The sequence below is a fragment of the Chrysemys picta genome, chromosome 13 (genome assembly GCF_011386835.1).
Source record: "Chrysemys picta bellii isolate R12L10 chromosome 13, ASM1138683v2, whole genome shotgun sequence".
Lineage (NCBI taxonomy): Eukaryota > Metazoa > Chordata > Testudines > Emydidae > Chrysemys > Chrysemys picta.
The window spans coordinates 48590142-48611069 of NC_088803.1; the positions used below are offsets into that span (position 1 = coordinate 48590142).

At 44.8% G+C, this 20928-nt stretch overlaps 1 protein-coding gene across 1 annotated transcript in view; it reads left to right on the forward strand.

Moving 5' to 3' along the window:
- Positions 1–20928, forward strand: part of COL9A3 (collagen type IX alpha 3 chain) — a 68678-nt gene that overhangs the window by 21840 nt on the left and 25910 nt on the right. The window contains exons 6-21 of the mRNA XM_005302894.5: positions 533–568; positions 2314–2337; positions 2922–2975; positions 3824–3877; positions 4465–4506; positions 7256–7312; positions 9783–9836; positions 10386–10439; positions 11571–11624; positions 12601–12654; positions 13982–14035; positions 15479–15532; positions 16641–16694; positions 17989–18042; positions 19165–19209; positions 20346–20399. Of these exons, the coding sequence (XP_005302951.1) occupies positions 533–568; positions 2314–2337; positions 2922–2975; positions 3824–3877; positions 4465–4506; positions 7256–7312; positions 9783–9836; positions 10386–10439; positions 11571–11624; positions 12601–12654; positions 13982–14035; positions 15479–15532; positions 16641–16694; positions 17989–18042; positions 19165–19209; positions 20346–20399 (798 nt within the window). The remainder of the gene's footprint in view (positions 1–532; positions 569–2313; positions 2338–2921; positions 2976–3823; positions 3878–4464; positions 4507–7255; positions 7313–9782; positions 9837–10385; positions 10440–11570; positions 11625–12600; positions 12655–13981; positions 14036–15478; positions 15533–16640; positions 16695–17988; positions 18043–19164; positions 19210–20345; positions 20400–20928) is intronic.

The window sequence follows — 20928 nt, forward strand, 5'->3', positions numbered from 1 at the left end:
TTAATAAAATGCAGTACAATTGGGTCCCGATCCTGTCAACGATTTCAAATATAGCCTTTGGGTCCACAGCATGAAGTAATTATGAAACGGGACGTTTCAAATGGGAGCCAGTGAGATTCACTCTATCTGTAGCAAACTTTAAAGATTCCCAGTGACCAATCTGTGGTGTGTTCTGGTTTTCCATATTTAGTCTCACTTAGTGGAGTCTCGTGTTTTAATATCGGCCCACAGATTTTTCTAAGAGAATAGGGAAGAGGTTCCTGGAGGCTCTGTTTTGAGCATCAAGAACATTCTTGAATCATTTAACTAATCAGACATGTCAAAGGGTCTTTTACTCATGTCTGTGAACTCAGTCTCGCTTTTCCATGTGCGTGGTGTAGATGGAAGATGTGTAAGATGGAAGGTGACCCCATGATCTGGTGAGTTCTGGATGGTATGAGCCAGCAGACTGACATCTGGATTGGAAACTCCCCTTTTACTTCTGTGGAGAGGCCTAACCCTAACTCATATTCTGATGTTTCTAATCCTACAGGGGGCTTTAGGACCTGCAGGACCGCCTGGACCAGCTGTAAGTAATTCTGAGAATTTGCAGACTTGTGTAGCTTAATATAGGTGCAGAATTCCCCATAGTAAAGTACCAGCAAAGCCCGTTTTGATGACAGCCATCTCATTGTGAGGGTCAGATCACAGGGCAAGAAAAGATGTGGGACTTGTCTTGAACCAAACATAAGGGTTCAAAGATGAAAAGAGATCATGTACTAAGTAGAGATGTTGACCGGGAGGGGGCTGTATTAAAATATATATATTTAAAATATAGAAAACCAGTTCTAGCTGTCAAAGGCTTGATCCAAAGCCCACTGAACTCAGTAGGAGATTTTCTATTGCTTCAGTGAGCTTCGGCCCAACATTTATAAATTACCCAGCGTGGTTCCTGTCAGCAGTGGACATATGCCAACTCCTTGGGCATTGCACTGGACGAGATAAGGTCTTTTCCAGCCTGTAAAAAGGAGCTGTCAGAATGTTCAGCCTGTTGAACCATCCAGCTGGTTAAGCATCCTCAGAGACTTTATAATAATTCTGAAATCCACACAGCTGTGTTAGAAGATCTCTTTATTTACTGGGGAGTCGCATTTAACCATCGCTATTTGGACCAATGGTATTACAGAAAAATTTAGAGCTAAATCCACATTGATCAGTACTGATGTCTTAGTAACAAAGCCCCTCAAAAAGCCTACCGGGAAATTAAATGATGGGCATGTGTTTAATTCCAGATATAACCTCTCCACTGAAATACTGCATTTAAAAAACCTTGGCTCCTTAAAGCTGAAAAATCAAATAGCCTTTTCCAAGGTGATGATTATTATGATATTAAAAATCCAGCTTCTCAGCCCAGGGAGCTAACAGGCATGACTAACTCAGTGCGCAACATCAGCGCATGCTACTGACACCGCTGCTCCTGCTGGTCCTCTCTTCTTATGAGCAGGAGGCAGAATATCGAGGTGCACAAAGCGTCAAGCATTCCGGTTGCTTGTCAGTTTCAATAGACTGTCCGCTCCCGAGGTCAGAACGGGCGAGATGGGATAACATACCTCGCCCACATGTGACATGGCCTATGTTGTACTGAAGGTCAGACTAGGTGATCACAGTGCCCCCTTGTGGCCTTGGAATCAGTGATCTCTTGATGACATCGTAAACTCTGTGTTTACGGGCCAGAAGCCGGTCACACAACTCGGTCACATAACATTAACTTGGTCACAGTCCTTATTTTGTTGGGGATGGTAGATTTTTTTTTTCATATCCCCAGAGAGATGGTTTTATTTTAATGTAGCTTTTAACAGGTGCCAAGAGAAGTGACTCCCCAACAGCAAAAGATTTGTAGAGAAAACTAGGTAAAAAAAAAAAAAAAAATGGAGGGGAGGCTATATTTCTACCCTCATATGTGCACATGACCCGTTGATGGGTCACTGGATGAATCTTGCAGCAGAGAATAGCCCACGGGCAACAAAGAGGAAAAGTGAACACAAAATACAGATGACAAATCTAGGTAGGGTGACCAGACAGCAAGTGTGAAAAATCAGGACAGTGGGTGGGGGGTAATATGAGCCTATATAAGAAAAAGTCCCCAAAATCGGGACATCTGGTCACCCTAAATCTAGGATTCAGTAACTGTCTCTGGCTCCACTTTCTGACTAAATTAGAATAATAGGTGCTAGGGGAGTGTTGGGGGGGGGGACTGGTTTTTTGATACAATGATCCACTCTTTGTGTGGTCAGTTTCCAAATGATCTTTCTTTGTTTTAAATTTTGTTTTCAGGGCAAAGGACTGCCAGGCCCTCCGGTAAGTAGCAGCATCTTTCCCAGGGCTGGTCTACACTACAACATTGGATCAACTTTGCTACATTGCTCAGGGGTGTGAAAAATTCACTCCGCAGAGCAACATAGCTAGGTTTTAAGAGTAGATCAGGCCTCAAAAAGGGGGTTTAAATTATTACATTAGTTGTGTTCTAGTTCGGTATTTTCTCCAAAACCCACCCACAGACCCAGATCCTTGGGTGCTCTGAGCCACGCAAAATCCAGTGGGTGTGAAGCCATGGCTAAGGGTGGCCTGATGCACCCTTTACACTACTGGAGGCCGGTTTGGCCTCTGATGTGAATTAAAGACGCCACAGGGTGCAGCAGCTTTGTAACTGGTGGGAACATTTCATTGCTTTCCCCTGGACAGGACAGGGCACAGGTAGCCAGGGAGTGTCTGTGTTTGTATAGAGAGCATCTGGCCAATGAGGTGATAAGGTGTGTAAGGGAGGGGTGTAAGATTGGATCAGTCCCTGAGTGGGAGGGGTGAGCAGCATAAAGTGTTTGCTTTTGTACTGTGAGGGCTCTGCTGGGTAGCAGCATGGGTAATGTTCTAGCTCTATTTTACAGGGGCCTCCAGGAGCCAGCGGACTCCCGGGTGGAAACGGACTTCAGGGGTCACCTGTGAGTTTCCTTTGCTGTTTAATTCCCATTGATTGAACATCCTGCAGCCACGGAAGAACAAGGTCTATTTCTGGCCTCTTGCTGCACTTGGGAAGGTTAATGAGAGTATGACACCACACTTGCTCTGTGAATAGGCCAGCAGGAGATGCCATTCCCTGTACTGGCTAGTGCGGTAGGTATGTGTCAGCTACCATTCCAGAGCTGCTCAAGTGTTCAATCAACTCGCCCTCTAGTGTCTGAAGTCTACACGGCATGTAAGCTGTAACTGCGAAGGAAGGCTTTGTTTCTCATGCTACATGTGTGCAGGTTAGCTGGTGACAACGGCGTCCATTCTTTGTGGCAGGGGATTTGTCACACCTGGAGCTCAAGTGTGTCACTGGCATGAAGCCATTTAATATATTGCAGTCATGCACAAAATTTACATTCACATTTCGAAGTACAAATCTTGAGGACTTATGCTTCGGACTGAAGGAAGGTGCAAATACTCAGATTTGTCCTTGCAATTCCTTTGGCAGGCACGAAAGCATCTGCAGAAAGAGACACCGGGGCTCAGTCCTCTTCTAGACATGTCCCCTTATGCCACATTAAAAAATGTGATTGCACTTTCATTTCTTTTCAGATTTTCAGTCAAGTTATTAATATGGTGAAATTGTCCCAAGAAAACCTTCTTATCCTCATTCATCTCATATATAGTATTTGGGGCCTGCCCCACTCCCAGTGGATTAAATGGCAAAATGTCTGTTGATTTGACTGGGAACAGGATTGGATCCGTCAGTGAACTCTTTTTTCCCAAGAGAGATTCTACAGAGGGTGTATATGGGAATTCTTCTTATTTCTCATCCTTTTAGGGACCATCAGGTCTTCCAGGATTCCCAGGACAGCCTGGACCTCCAGGGCCTCCAGTAAGTTGCAATTTTTCCATGTAGAAAGCTAAACTTGGTGTGATTTTTGGAATCTTCTTCTCGTGCCTGCGAAAGCAGCTGACAGGGCAGTTGCATTTTATTTGCTGTTTTAGGTTCAAACTCCCACTTAAGTTGAAGTGTTCCCTACACGCTAAAAACAATGCATTAGAGCAGTGGTTCTCAAACTTTAGCAACCCGAGGATCCCCATTTTGATTTTAAAAATGTTACCAACCCCCAAGCCCCTGCTCAGCCCCAGGCCCTGCCCCCACTCCACCCCTTCCCCCAAGGCCCCGCCCCACATCTTCCTGTCCCCGCTTCTCCCCTACCCCCATCTGCCAAGTGGTGTGTGACTTGGGCAAGCCATTCAACCTAGTGCTGCTTCCATTTTACCTCCCTGTAAAAGGAGAGTAAATATATTGACCTAGCTAACTCATGAATGTCTGTGAAGTGCTTTGAGGGGCTTGGATGAAAAAGGCAATACAGAAGTAGAAAATATCTCTGTCAATAAAATATGTTTTTTGGAGATGACATTTCCTTTGGTGCTTTGTGTTGATATATTTAAAAGTCCAAATGTTCTTGGTTATAGGGTCTTCCAGGGGTTCTTCCTGATGGCAGTGGGGACCTTCAGGTAGGTTTTTCTTTATATTGTAGCAACACATTGTTAACTTAACCCCTTAAACAATTTTTGATGTATGGATTTGGGTGAACATAGGTCTGTTTTAATGTGCAAGGGCTAGATCATGCAAACATGCCTGGGAATAGCATTACCCATTAAATTAATGGAGCTGTTGTGTGGATAATGTCTTCCAGGTGCATGAGTATTTGTCCAGGGCCTTGGACTCTTTCAAGTATGCAGATATTTTAGTGCTGTTTCAGGATATTCCTTGTCATTTTACTTCAGTTTGATCCTTGCTTCCCTACTCTTGATTTTGCATATGTTTGATCCCGTGCCAGTTTAATAAAAACAAATTTTAGCATTTGACAACTGATGACAATTTTTCATGCATCTGTTTCAAACAGAAAAGGTCAAATTTGTTTTGCTGTTTATTTCCATGGGCAGCAGCACCTTGCTCCCATGGGCATAATCCTTGTTTGTTCTTTCCTTTTTGAGCAAATGTCTTGATTTCTTTATTTCAAAGGAATGAAACAGACATTAAGGTAACGAGCGATATAAGTGACATTTCAAGATTTCCCAGCTGTTGTTATGACAGCTTTGTTGCTTTCCTAATTAGAGTACTCCAAAAAAGCTTCTGTCTTGTTGACACTGCCTTTTGGGAAAGACTTCTGGAATATAATAGAAAATAACTTTTTGGTAATTTTTTAGGCCACTTTATAGAATTTAATAGAAAACTATCTCCCTGCTACAGAATTATATACAAAAGTAAAAAAAAAAAAAAACTTATAGAAAGATCTCATTCTTTATTTTCTATATAGAATCCTCTTAAACTTTTATACAGCTTTTGATTTAATCCCTGTAAAATTCTCGAAGACTCTCCCATGTGGGCCAGACTCAGCTTGAGAATCTGTTGATAGTTTGCTTCATTTTTAACTCAATTCCCATTCCTGTAAACTTTTATGCATGAGCTTTTCCTTTGATCGGGTGAGATCAGTACAACTTCTAATGGGAGTAAAGTTAAGTGTATTCCTAATTGTTTGCATGACCGAGCCCAAGTTTTCCAGTAGAGCAAGGTCAGTGGACATGGTCTGCTGTAAATAAATATCCTTGTTCTTTTTAAAATACGGTTTAGGGCCTGATTCAAAGCCCATGGAAGTGAGTATTGATGTCTCTAGGCCCTATGTTTTCCAGACTCAGCCAGGGTTGCAGTCAATATTAGGAAGTCTAGATAGAAGAAACCGTATTACTCTCGATCCAGGCATGCAACTCCCATTGACATGTACAGTAGGTGATTGGCTTGGGTGATGCAAAAGAAGAAGGTTTTCTAACCATAAGAGGCATGAGGTTCCAATAGGAACAGTGAGGTCAAATAACCTAACAAGTTTTGAGATGGAGCTTGGTAAGTTTATGAACAGGATTCTGTGCTGGAGTTGCCTGTGATAGCAGGGGGCTGGACTCATGACCCAGGAGGTCCCTTCCAGTCCTGAGTTCCTAGGTATACGTTCATAGGAGATGTCTAAAATTGAGTTGGGGCTTTATGGCCTGGATTACAGAATTCATCCATGTGCCCAGCTTTGTTTCATGTTTTGCTCCCAAGCCCCTGAGGCCACCTGCTAAGTTTAGACTTGAGAAAATCCTCTCCTGTTGTTGAAAGGAGCTATGAAGTGGCAGTCGTTACCTCTTTTGTGTGTTAATCAGTCTCTCTAATTAGGCCACAGAACAGATTCCAGCATCACAGGGAGCAAACCTGGAGGTTATTAACTAGAACTGGACTAAATATTTCTAAAATTTTGCTGAAAAATGTCGATTTTTTTTTTCATGAAATGTTCAGGTTTTTGGAGGCAGTGTTGCCTAGTAGATAGAGCACTGGATGGGGACTCAGGAGATCTGGGTTCTATTCCCAGCTCTGCCACTGGTCTTCTGGGTGACCTAGGGCAAGTCACTTCATCTCCCTGTGCCTCAGTTGCCCCATCTGTAAAATGGGATAGTGATACTGGCTTCCCTCTGTAAAGTGCTTGAGTTCTACTGATGAAAAGTGCTATAAGAGCTACAAGGTGGGGGAGGTAATATCTTTTATGGGACCAACATCTGTTGGTGAGAGAGACGAGCTTTCAGGCTACACAGAGCTCTTCTTCCAGTCTGGGAAAGGTACTCCAGTCTGGTCTACAGTACAGACCTATATCGGGATGAGTACTTCGCTCAGGGGTGTGAAAAATCCACACCCCTGAGCAATGTAGTTATACCAACCTAACCCCCCACGCAGAGAGAGCTGTATCAGCGGAAGAGTTAATCCTCTCGGGGAGGTGGATTAACTATGCAGACCGGAGACCTCTCTCCCCTCATCTTCATGAAAGCATTACAGCAGTGCAAACTGTCCATGCAGCGTTTTAAGTGTAGACTTGCCCTCAGTGTTACACGGCGGAACATTCAAGATGAAATGGGCAGGTAACACACTGAGTACCTTTCCCAGACTGGAGGAAGAGCTTTTGTAGCTCCAAAGCTTGTCTCTCTCTCTCTCTCTCTCTCTCTCTCTCTCCAACAGAAGTTGGTCCAATAACAGCTATTACTACGTCCCCCCCTTGTCTCTCTCATAACCTGGAACCGACACGGCTACAGCAACCCTGCAAACAATATATAAGAGCTAGGTATTAGTGTTAGTATTATTGACCAGCATATTTTCCCCCTCAATAACAATGACACCCACCTTGCTCCAAACACCCATTGTCTGCTAGCTAAACCCACGGATGTTTGTTTTGTGCAGTGTCCCGCTCTCTGCCCTCCAGGCCCTCCGGGTCCTCCAGGAATGCCAGGATTCAAGGTACGAAAAATATCCTCTGTAAACACAAGGAGTTGAGTCCCAGAACGTGTGGCAGCGGGTGGCCCTGTGGCTGAGAGCAGGACTCAGGTTTACCCTGTACAAAGTACACTACAGTCCTCCTTTATCCGAGCCGGTGGGTCTTGGAGTACGTTAACCAGACACAAAATGCCACCAGCTTTTATTTTCAAGAGACAAGTGAAGGATACAGGCCCCATCCTGCTCTCAGCACATGGCATTCCCATTAACATCCATGGGAATTCCGAACGCACAGGGCTTGATCCCGCCAGGTGCCCCAGTCCACCAAAGCACTTAACCACACCCCCCACGTTGATTGGAGTGGGAGAATTTGCAGTGCTTAAGTGCTTTGCTAAATCGGGGCTCCGGGTCCTTGCAGGATTGAGCTCAGAGTCTCTCTTTGTTAGCTGTAACTTCGACTGTCTCCACTGCAACTGGGAGGGTGCTCCCTAGCACACGAAGACAGACGTACTTGCTCTGTTCCAACTAGTGCGCTAAAAATGGGAGTGTGTCTGGGGTAGCAAGGGCAACGGCTCAGGGTAGCTACCTAAATACAAACCCACCCGGACCCCCCTGGGCATGTCTCAGGCAAGTAGCCCGAGCTGCTGCCCTTGTTACCCTGCTCTTTTTAACATGCTAGCTGGAGCACCGCTAGCCCATGCCTGCCTCCCCATCCCCTTAGAAACACATCCCGGGTTTTTAAAGTTCACTTATCACTGTGATGCGGAGATACCTATTGTATTGTGGAGGGCATAACTCACATGACCAAATACCATTTCACCCTATTTCCTGCCTACCGTAGAACCCAACTGCTCCTGGGTTTACAATGTGCTGCTGCAGTATGTACATTCAAGGCTACAGGGGGCGTTCAGCCGCACTGAAAGGCAATATCCCTCACTTCCCATCCCCCACCTTGCACGGATTGGGTACCGAACATATAGTTCATCTGTCTGGTGGGACCAAACCTCAGCTCAGCTTCTCAATCAGCTGCTCTGGTGCAGAGCTGGGGGAGTTCAGTTTCTCTAATCCTTGCAGCAATATTTAGCAGATGTAGAGGGCCAATCCTGCAGGAGGCTGAGTGTCTCCTGGGGAAATACTGGTGTCCTTCAGCTCCCATGGAATTCAGCCCTCTGCGGGAAATGCTCAGCTCCCCAGAGAACTGAGAGATCGTTAGAAACACATACAGTCAACCGTTAGTGGTAAGGGGTGAAATTCAAGGCCCGCGAAATAAGAAAGTCTCCGAATAGGGCTTAAGTAATGGATAGGTCCTGAGCTGATCCTCTGCACAGTGAGGCATTTCACCCGCTCACTAGTATTAGTATGGTCTTTTGCCACAATAGTAGTGGGGATGGAAGGAAATGAAGCAAGGCAGAGTTTTATATCCAGCTCGTTCGAGTGTACATGGGTTCATTGCCAGCCTGATGGGGTTGCCGTAGCTGTAATAATAAGCTGTGGAAGATTTAATACCCTTTTGCATGAATGGGCTTTTAAAAAAAATGTAAAGACCTAGGGTAACATTTTTCAAAAGCACCCAAACCCCATTTTCAAAAGTGACACAGGGCAACATTTTCAAAAGCACTTAAGACCCATTTTCAAAAGTGACTAGGACTTTTGGTTCTCAGTCACTTAGATGCTTTTGAAAATTTTATCCTTAGGCATTTAGGAACTGTAACATGGGCAGCCCCCTCGTGGCCAGAGATCACTCTGTGGTGCCCTGCCTCTGTTTCCCTCTCTTCAGGGCCCTTTCAGAATTCACAGTTCAAAGGTGGTTCCCATTTATTTAGTCCTTTGGTACATACCAGCACCAAGCAGTTCAGTGTCTCTCTCATGACTAATCCCAGATAACACAAACTCTCACAGCCTTCATCCCAGCTGGCCTTTACTGTCTCTCCCCTGTGTGCACAAGGTCTCTCCCAGACCTCCCTGCCTTGACAGTTTTCTCCCACTCTCTCCTGCTTCTTCAGCATTTCCCCTGCTGACTCAGGGCCCTGCAGTCTCCTGGGCTTCCCCACCCCACATCAACTTCCTGCCCACTTTTTCCCCAGGATCCCCTGATTCAACCTAGGTGTGGCTAGTCCTGTAATCGGGGCTGGCTTAACCCTTAGCTCTCCAGTCCCTGGGGCATGTCACCCTGTTACAGGAACCTAAAGTCTCCATTGGAAGATGCTTTTGAAAATAGGACTTAGGCATTTTTGAAAATGTTACCCATCCTTCACAATTTTAGTAGAATACATTCCAATAGACACGGACACGTCTTGATCAACTGCTTGTCTATCCTAAATGCAACACCCATCCAGGAAATGAGGAATGATGCTACACAGCAGATGCGTAAATTCCTCTCCAATAACTTCAGTCAGTTCCTTGCCTTGCTTTAAATCCTGTGTCCCTCTTATATAGCTTAGCCTGCCACAGAGCAATAATGAAACTCTCAGCTCATTCTTGATTTTATTTTTAGGGGCATACAGGCCACAAAGGAGAACCTGGGGAAATAGGAAAAGACGGTGAGAAGGTAAAACTCTGTTTAAAGAAAAAAATTAGATTTTTTTTTTTATTAAAGCATAAGACCAAGGGATTTCTCTCAGGATGATGCCAGGGCGGAATGAGACAATTGGTTGGACAGCAAGGGAAGGCCTGTTATTTGATTGTACGTGGCATGTGGACTGAAGATCATTAGCCTCCATCATTTTGTGTGTGAGAGAATATTTCAGCTAAAAAAAATGAATCATTTTTATGATCACAAATTTCAAGCGTGGACTCTAAATTGGCACCTGCAGTTTTGCTGTGCCTGGTTTTGCAGCTCATGCAAATGCTGCATTGATCACACAAGTTGGTTAGTTAGTTGCCTTCACTCTCTGACCAATTGACAGAGACGCTATTTGTGGGTGGAAGAAATTGCATAGAGGCAGAACGTGAGGCCATAGTTTTGGTGAGGGAGGGTCCGGGGAAGGGATTGGTGGGGAGGGTTAGCATGGAGAAGATTCTTGGGAAGAAGGTTACCAGGATCCAGGGTGAGATTTATCATTGCATCTTGTCTAACTCTCTGGTTTTGTATCCCCAGGGAGACGCAGGCCCTCCAGGTCCTCCAGGGATTCCAGGCAGTGTCGGCCTGCAGGTAAAATCTGCCTTTCAAACCAAAGCAGTCCCCGATGCTCCCCCCAGTCACGCAGGGTTTCAGTGTGAAATGCGAACGGTTGGGGTCTGTCCATGTGGCTCTGGGATCAAGTCCCAGGCCAGCCCCTCTCACCCATTGTGGACACGGCAGTGCGCTGCTGGTAACAGACTGCACTGAGGGCCTGATCCAAAGCCACTGACGTCCATGGAAAGACTCCCTTTGACTTGCATGGGCCTTGCTTCGGGCCTGGTAGTGGTGCCATCCTGTGGATGAAACATTCAAGTGAATATCCATCTCATGGGCCCAGGTGGAGGCTTAAGGGCCCATGCCATGTTTGAATGGTAATGGGACTGAGCTCTGCACTGGGTCGTATGGATCCCCATGGTAAAAGCGTGGCTGCCTCACAATGCCATCTGGTGGCCTCAGTGCAGCCCTGCACCCAGCACCTCAGCTCAGTTTCCCTTCTTGGATCTCCAAATAAACCCCACACAGGGTTTTTCCAGTGCTATCACAACCGCCCTTCTTAGGGTCTGATTTATTAACTTAAAGTTCAAAGCGAAACACAAAAGTTTTCCCTCCAGCCTTCAGCTCGGTACAGCCCAACCCCCACCCACACCTCCATCCCAGTCTGGTCAGAGTCCTTCCTGCCTTAGCAGGCTGCTCCCAGCACTTCCTAGCTGTAGCAATTCCCCTGGTCTCTGGGTTTTCCCAGCAGGCGCCTCTCTCACTACAGCCTCTTGAGCATCCCCCATGTTGCTGCCTCTGTCGGCTATAAATAGAAAATTGCCTGGTTCCCCTCAAGTGGGGCTCATTCTGTCATCATGGTTGACTTCGCCTCAGGCTCCCCAGCCCAAAGGCAAGTCCCCCCACACCGTTACACCCCCCCTCCCTGAATCTATCCCTCCCCAACAGAGGAACCAGACTATATTGTCTCAGTCTGAGACCTCTCTGCTTTGGGGAGATGTTCTTGGGGACAGGGTTTGTCGTCATCCCCAAATCCCTCTGCTCATCACTGTTTCTTAAGGCTTCTTTGCCTTGGCTTTTAGGTTTTCACTTCCCCGACTTTCTCTTTCCGTTTCACTGTTTTATATTTGACTGATTGGCTTTTAACGGGTTGTTTTTCTCACCTAGGGGCCAAGAGGGTTAAGAGGCCTCATTGGCCCAGAGGGCCCAGTCGGGGACAGGGTAAGTAACTATCATCTTCTCCAGACTTTCCCCTGGACTTTTCCGTCGTTAAACCCATGCAGAATAAAATAAATTAGCCATTAGAGATCACTGCCTCTAGTTAATTTCCTGTCCACATCCTGCAAGAGCAAAGCTCTTGGCAGCTATTAGACACTGTGTGAATAAAGTTACATGTGGCATTACTTCCCATTGCCCTGTGGGATGACTGGACAAGGGAAGCCCCATGAAGGTGAAAACTGTGGGCCTAATCCTGCAAGCTTTCCAGGCAGGGGACTCCCTTGAAGACAGCGGGAGTTCTGTGCATGGGGTATCCACAGGATCGGACCCTATCTTAGAGTAATAACCTAAGCGTGGGGGGAGAAGCTGATCTCCTGTGACGATACGAAGATGCTGTTGAGCCTTGCAAAGGGCTGGGGAATGGAACATCTTCTGAATGTTTTGCATGTGATTCCCATCTGGAAAGAGAAGCTGAAGAACCAATGGGAGGACAAAGATTTTTTAGAATATGGCGGGGGGGGGGGGAATCATGAACATTGATGTCCTACGGTGTCCAATCCTGTACCACTGACTTCAGTGAGAGTAGGATCAAGCCCTTACTGAACAATGGTGACTGACCAGCATGGTCTTCTTCGGGTGTGCCTGGACATTAGCTCAGGGGTTAACAGCTGAGTTTGAAGATGCCATGTCCTTCTGTAGGGCCAAGTACGTTACCAAGGCTTCACAGCTGTGAGTGTTATGAGTCTGGTGAGGAGATAACAGCAAGGAGACCCAGAGTGAAAACCTGCTGGTTTAGACCAAGTTCCTCTGCTGGAGTCTATTAAGATCCTAACAGTTATTAAGGAGCATGTTGCAACTTTCCATTGACATGCATGTGCTTTCTTGCTTTGTAAAAATAATTCAGGTAGGGGTGTGGCTAGGTTGTCTGGTCCAGAAGAGTCCAGATGGCCGCATTTTAATGCTGTCTTATTGTTTTTAGGGACCTATTGGTTTCAGAGGGCCACCAGGACTCCCAGGACCTCCAGGGAAAGCAGTATGTATCCATTCTTACTTTATTTCCTTTGAATCCTCATGGCCATGGCCTCTAATGTCACTATTGATGCCTAATGCTTGCTTTCACCAGGCCAAACCTTCCACTGCCAGTGAACAACAGAACCGCCCCGTTCCCTCACCAGAAAAAACACGTGTGTTGCATCAGCACAGTGCTTACTGTGCACACGCAATTGTATTTCCATAAAAACCTTCCTGGTTCCCACTGGTACCTCTCCCATCTGATTTTGGATTGTTCCCATCTTCCTCAGCCCCTTATTTCCAGGCCCCCAGAGCTACATCATCTCCCCTGCCCCAGATTTCATGCTGTCCTCCCCCAACCACCGACAAGTTCTCATTCTGGCCCTCGTAGGTTCAACACCTCCCATAGTTCTTCCTTGTCCACCTTTCCCCCCACACACACACTTCAGCAGATGCGGGCTCCCCTTTTATGTGCTTTGTTCACACCTTCTACACGGGGAGATGTTCCGCTTGGTAAGAGGAGGCTGAGCAAGCTCCACGTCTGCTCTCCTGCGGTTCCCTCCTCTTGGCCAGATCCATGTTTAGCTCCCATCCCAGAAGACCATTTTTCCCCAAGGTAAAATATTCTGCTCTGTGCCAAAGATGCAATTACACATCCTTTTGAACAAATCCTGAGTGAATGGGATTTGTACAGAACTGTGATGGGCTTGGGGCTGGGGGACAGAATCCACACACCTTCCTGTGGACAGTTCTCCAGTCTCACTATACCGCCCAATTATAGGTTCCTGTTTTAAGACTTAGGGACACTTGAGTCATTGGATTGTGGACCCAGTAACCACACCATCCACCCTGCCTGCCCTGCCACCAAGCCTCTCCTCAACTGTGGTTTATATGGAGCCCAGTTCTATGTTGCATGGTGGATGCAGAGTCCCTTAGCCCATTTGCTTTGCAACCACCCACCCCCCAAGTGGTGGGACTGCGGCTGGTCCACTACACTGGGGAAATTCACCCTAAGTGAACTAAATTCAGGTCTTGTCACTTTCCCACACAGCAGGCATTAAACTATTGCAATCAGGATCCAAGCGGTACAGGTGAAGTTTCCCTCCCCCCTCACCACCGTATTTAACAAAGAGGGTACTTGGGAAAGAGTGTCCCTACCCTGTGGGATCACTGCCTGCGCCCCAAATGCAATCCACCCATCTGCACAGTATTAGAGATTGTATCTGTGAAAGCATAGCAGGACTCCTAGGGAAACGTGGGCATCCCTCATGCCTGGCATGGCTAATTCCCCATCTTAGTGTTGGTCATCAAGACGGAGATGGTTAATGGGTTTTCTTTTATCATTCCAGGGAGACCGAGGAGACAGAGGGCCTCAAGGGTTCAGAGGGCCCAAAGGGGATACTGTAAGTGCAATAAAACACTTGCCTACTAAATATTGAACATGAAGTCTAGTTTACAGTTGTATTAAGGCTTGCCTCTTTCATTCTATTTGTGTCGCTTTGCTGGCAGAAGGAAAAATTCTCAAGGTAGGTTAGAAACTGACAACCTTCATGCCTCTGGATGAGAGGCACTTCTGGGTGGGAGACACATAGATGGATTCAAGGGGAATCCTTGGATCTGTTTAACTCAACCCTGTGCTCCAAAGGGGTCTCCGAGCACTGCATTTACCTTCCAGTGTGAGATGTTATGACCTTGATCCAGGTCCCATGTCAACTTAATCTTGCAAGAAATCCTTCTGAAATGTCTTTATGTAGCAACTGCTACTGATCAGGAGATGGAAGATAGTTCTGTTCCCAGTTCTGCTCTCAATTCTCTGGGTGGCCTTGGGCAAGTTACTTAATCGCTCTGTGCCTCAGTTTCCCAATTTGTAAAATGGGGATGATGATACCTATTAATCCTTATAAATCACTTCCGGGTCTGTGAATGAAAATCACTGGATAAATGCTAAGTAGTGGTAGTTATTATTTCTATGAATCCGAGTGTTAAAAATATTATTGCTGCTCTTAAAACAAATCTAAGAAAGATCTTTAGAAACAAACTTTTGCAAGTTTTCATCGTGGAAAATAGTGCACTTGTGCATGTATTATATCTGGTCATAGGTCAGAGCTTTCGACAGGCTATTACCTTGTACACAGTTCAATCATTTGTTGTATCTTTTTGTCTGAAGTTCAGGTTGGAAGAAGAGTAGAGTTTAGCAAGATTTCTATACTCCTCCTAATCCTTCTACTTGCTCCATTAGTCAGACTAGTTATTTAATCCTTGATATTTCCCATCAAGCAGGGCTCAAGTGAGTGGGAGGAAAGCAGGGATATTTTCCCAGCCATTCTGAGAAAGCTGAGCTTTAAGGCTCAGATTTGTAATGGTGTCTTGGCGTTCTGTCGCTAAGTATTGCAAGGTCTAAGTGACCTACTCAGCTACATCCCATTTTCAAAAGTGACTAAGAAACCTGTGTCTCACTGAAAATCAATTGGACTTAGGCCGCTAAATGCCTAGCCATCTAAGTCACTTAGGCCTTAGAACACTAAGTGGAGCAACATATAAATACCTTTAAAAGTGTGAGCCTACGGGCTCAGGGCTAGATTCAACAGCCATTGGTGTCAATGGGAGTTTGCTCATTTGGGTCAGACTGCTAATGCTGAGACGTGATGAGCACACATCTTCCGCTGGGCTCATGCTCTAAATGAGCTAGTTATCCATCTGTGGATCGCTCAAGGTCAATCACAAACTGAATGAAATGAACCTATACTGTTAAAATGTGAATGTTGAATTTATTTAATGCTTTTACCTAAAGGCTGTTTCTCTGGATATTTCCAGCACTGGATGATAAATGACTTGTGTGTTTCTAGGGTAGACCTGGACCAAAAGGATCGCCAGGGACCGGTGGACCCATAGGAGAACCTGTAAGTCAGATTTTAAAATTACAAGTCTCTGTGTTCATTGCTTCATGACTTTACAATACAGCAAATGTTAGAAGAGCTTACGTTGTTTCTGTTTGATGTAGTCTCCACATCAAGGGCTACATTTTCAAAGTTGTCTGAACCTGGACACTGAGAGTCAGTTTATGCAATTTATACTCATGTTCAAGCCCAGAGCTGGTTCTGTAGAAGTCAGTGGCAAATTTCCCTTTGACCTCAGTAAGTTTGGAATTTGGCCCATTTGTTAATTTGGCACATTGCAGTTGATGGGACTATTTGCCTGATGTATCCTAACAGGAGTGAAGGCTGCACAATCTGACCGTATAGTTACACCTACAATTTAATGCCCAAGCAGCATTTCTGCAGTTGGCTGTCTAAACGGAAAGGTCTGCAGACTTAAAACGTCACAGGGCTAAATTTAGAGGATGCATTTGAAAGTGTAACCCTGAAATTTAATATTATCAAATCACTTACTGGTTCCGGCTTAAAATTTAAAATATATTGGACGGTAATGATGACATTGGGTAACTGAAGTGTATGTGTTTGTGGAATTTGTTAGTGCTGTATTCTCTGAAATTAGAATCTGGGCTGTATTTTTATGCTCTAGAATTTATATTGTGGTTAAGAATAGATGATCTGCAACATCATATCCAGAGTTAGTGAAACCTATAACCAGTGGTGGAGTCATTGGAATTATTGCTCATTAAGGCTATGTCTACATTTCCGCGGTAAGTCAACCTAAGTTACGCAGTCCATGTAGCTTAGGTCGACTTACTGCGGTGTCTACGCCGCGCTGTCTCCCGTCGACTTACCTTACTCTTCTCATTCCGGGTGGAGTACTGGGGTCAACCGGAGAGCGCTCTGCCATCGATTTAGTGGGTCTTCAATAGACCCGCTAAATCAACCCCTGGTGCATCGATTGCCAGAGTGTCGATCTGGCAGTAGTGTAGACATAGCCTAATACTTTTGGGGGACTTTATAATTCAACACTAAAGGACTGATTGATCCTTATATGTTTCTGAATCTTTGCATGAGACTTGGCAATCAATGGTGTCTGTGTCACAATCTTATTCTGCATTGTGCGCTTATTCAGGGCATGCCGGGCAAAGATGGACGAGATGGAACACCTGGACTCGATGGTGAGAAGGTTTGTAAAATCCTATTTCAACACCACACAGAAAGATTTCAATTGCTGTCATCCACCGTACCCGGGTATAGGCTTTCCTGGAGAAAAAGCAATGCTTGAAAGACTTTGGCTCAAGAGAAAGATTTCCTGTAGTGTCACTCAGGCAGAAGAGGAAGATAGTTCACACTGATCACCCTGGGGAAATGCCAACAAGAAATTAAACCCAAAGATTATGTGACATAATGAACAGAATTAGCTGGTATTACCAGGGTTAAGTGACAGATCCTTATTACACAATCACTAATTCTAAAGCCACTTATTTGTGGTGAAACTTGCAGTATAAGGGTCTCTTTACAATAAAAGGTTAATGTCCTTTCAGGGCTGTTGGTGGAGACATCCTTTTGTTCTCATCACTTACAAGGAAAGTGCTGTTAAGTGCCAGAGGGTTAGAGATGTAACTGTGAGGTTCCGATTTCTGAAGGAGACCTTGGCAGGTGATCTCATGGAAATACACCTATTGGTCCTGGGGAAAAGCGACAGCCTTCACAAGTGAGAAATTAGAAGCTGTGGGTAGGGTTTTCAAAAACACCTAAAACAGTCAATGGGAGTTGGGTGCCTACTTCCTCTAGGTGCTTTTGGAATCTCATCCTTTGTGTGCACACAGGCATTGCAGTTACCCATTTTGCACCTTCAGATGCCAATTTGTGCCTGCATGTGGTTTTTGCAGACACAACAGGTGAATTTTGACAGGTGCACTCCCCTTAGAATCTTTGTCCAGGAATGTACGCAGAGGCCTGATTCTGCTCTCACTTACACTCACTTTGCATCAATGTAACTTTATTGATTTCAGGGGAGTTTTTTTCTTTATTTATGCCAGTGTGACTTAGAACATTATTAGGCTCTATAAAAGTTTAAGGCGTGATTCTGATCTCGTGAACAGCCATGTAAATCAGGAGTAACTCACTGAAATCAGTGGGGATGCACTGGCTTGAAGCTGGCTTGTGAACGGAGAATCCGATCCAAAATGTCCTACTTTGAACATTGAACTTAAATGTTGGAATGTTTAGCGACTCACTGTGTGGTATAATAATAAAAATGAGCACAGATTTTCCAAGAGGGTATAAACGGGATTAATTCATCCAAAGGGGCTTTTCTAAAGTCACAAGATTATAAGTGATTCTGGATTCTACAAATATTGGGTGGATGGGAAATAAAGCCTGCCTGGAAAATGTCTGTTTGCGGAAGAGTCACCCCTGAGTAATGTGAATAGCATCAGATCAGTCAATTGTCCATCTTAACCTATCACTGTTTACAGGGTGACGCTGCCCGCTTCGGTCCTCCTGGAGAGAAGGGGCCAAATGGACTTCCTGTGAGTATCACAGTATTGTTGCCATAAAGGGGTTGGAACATCTTGCCCAAATGCAGGAGTGATACTTCTCTGTCATTTGACTGAGATGGAGGACACAAGAACAGCTATTTCTCATCTTGGGCCAGATTTTGGAAGGCACTGAGGCATCTAATTCACACTGGGAGGTGCCTAGATGTCTTTCAAAATCTAACTTTTTGTCTCACCGTGTCTCTCAAACCTTTAAGCCCATGAATAAGACTCTCTTCTCATGGTGCAACGTTTGAATGCCAGATGTCTGTGCACAGTATATTAGACAGACTGGAAACAATCTGGGATATTCGCACAGTCAACCATGGCAATACAGATAGAAACATGGTTAAAGAGAAATGATCTGATCCAATCCAGTTGCAGCCAAAAGACTTTGTTGGGGCTTTAGGAGAAGATAAAGTGATTCTGTCCCCTGCAGTTGGCGATAATCAACTAGTAACACTCCAGATTCTCGTGTCAGTCACAGCTGTGTCAGTGTGAAGTGACTCAATTGAAAATGGCACACCTCCTGCCCCAGTGCCACCACAATGGAGTGGCTGAAACCCTAGGCAAGTCACCATGGTGTTAGTGTGTCCCCTAATATTTCAGAAAGAAAACAAAGAGGAAAAATGTTAGCATCATAATGACATTTATCCCTTAGCCTAAGGGGCTAAGGCTTGGAAGTCAGGAGACCAGAGTCTACAGTATTCCTAACGCTGACTTACTCTAAGACATTGTTGGCCAAATTATTTAACATCTCTGGTCTCCAATTTCTTCATCAGTAAAATGGGGATCAAAATATGTACCCCTCCCCTGCTTTGTAAAGCTTGTTGAGTATTGTTGAATGAAAGGTGCTATATAAGTACAAACTACTATTATTATTATTGTATTTTTCACGTTCGCCTTTCTTTCCCATTATCGTCAGTGGGAAGTGTATGGGTAGCACTCTGGATAATGAACTAGATGGTAATTTCTCCCATTATTTTCACATGGAAAAATGTCTCTAATAGAAACATATGTCCTGTGATTCTAAATGCCCATATATGTTTAATCAGACAGTAAATGTTACTTTCTACAAACTGCACAATTTCTGTTATTGTGATTTTTTTTTTTCAGGGGCTACCAGGAAGACCAGGTCACAAGGGTCCAAAGGGTGAACTAGTAAGTGAAGGATGAGTTTTCACTGGGAAACTATTGTGTGTGTCATCTTAGTGCACTGCAGTTTTAGGCCCAATCTGGCAACACTTACACACGCGCTTAATTTTGAGCCCCAGAATGGTCTCACTGAACTTAAAGGACTGAACATGTGCATAAATATTTACAGGATTGCGTCCTTGGGGATCAGGGCCTGCATTTCTTTTTAAAACTGACCTGCTTGAGTCACCTGTTGAGGTGACACAATGTGGATATTCTGCTCACTGTGCACATTGTACCTTCTCAGGTGTTTCTCAAAAGGATTTTTGAAGATCTCACTTTGATGGGTATTTCGGGAAATTGAAATGCAAAAGTATAAAATGCGCAGTCCAGTCTCCAATGAGTAAATATCCAGTGCAGGGGGTTTAGTCGTGGGAAGATCCCTCAAGTTTCTTTAGACAGTCTGTTTCAATTCCAAAGACCACCAACGGACCTCTGATAACCCTCCCAGTGGCAGAATTTTGGAATTTGCCTCTCTGCTGCCAAACTTTCGCCCTGAAGTCACGAGACTTGACATGGCTGCCACACAATATGTGTAAAATGGCGCACTCAGTAAATCTGCATCAACAGTCCCCTTCAAGATAAGCTACAAGGAATCTTTACAACAATGCATTTCATTCCTACACTTTGAGACACCAGGCTGGCTCTCAGCAATGTTTGATGAAAGAAAATCTGAAACAGATTGAGGCAACTCATAAAATTACTCATTAAAGTGTATTTGTTCCGACTTTCCCTCCCTTTCAATCTTCTATCTAGCATCAGCCTCATTATTATGTACTGTATACAAAGGCTACTAATCCTCATGCTTCAGGGTGTACACTGATCACTGGCTGAGGTCAGGAGGAAATTCCTCCCACTTATGGTGTTCCATAATATTTTGGAAGTCCCAGCATGTACACTGTAGCATAACTATCCTATAGTTTTATATATTATAAGAATTCTTCTCTTCTTGGAGTTTTATTGCTGTCTTTTAGCACGTTTTGTTATCTCATTTCCCCAGCAAGACTTTAATTTCATCCTTTTCCTTCCAGCTGGTTGGTAGAGAAGTTACAGAAGTGACTATGAAGTTCCGTCCAATTGACTGTTTGTTTTCCCCACTACAGGGTAGTCCTGGAGAGATGGGAGAGGCAGGTCCATCGGGAGAGCCCGGTATCCCTGTAGGTATCTCCACATCTTACATATATCACGAACTCTGTTCAGTGCCTCTTAAATTCCATCACTAAGCTTGAGCTCATGTGCTGCTTCTCTGGCACAATTGAACTTGGCATATCCGTAATAAGTGATATGAACTTCTCTCTCTCACACGTGCATATATATGTATATATGGTTTTTATACAAAGATATATAAAAAGTATAGGTACACAGTGTGGTAATGCGGGCTGACAAAACAGTCCTTCACTTGTGGATGTAGAAACATTATGTGTGATCTTATCTGGGGAGTGGAATGTGGGACGTAAGTCACATGTCAGTTCATTAGAAACTCAAATACCACTTACCCTGCTGCAGTGGGGTCAACCAAGCAGTTTAGGGAGGCGGTGTGCCCTAGAGGATAATACACTGGACTGGGACTCAGGAAACCCGGGTTCTATTCTTGGCTCTGCCATTGGCCTGCTGGGTGACCTGGAGCAAGTCACTTCACTGCTCTCTGCCTCAGTTTCCCATTCTGTAAAATGGGGCTAATGATAC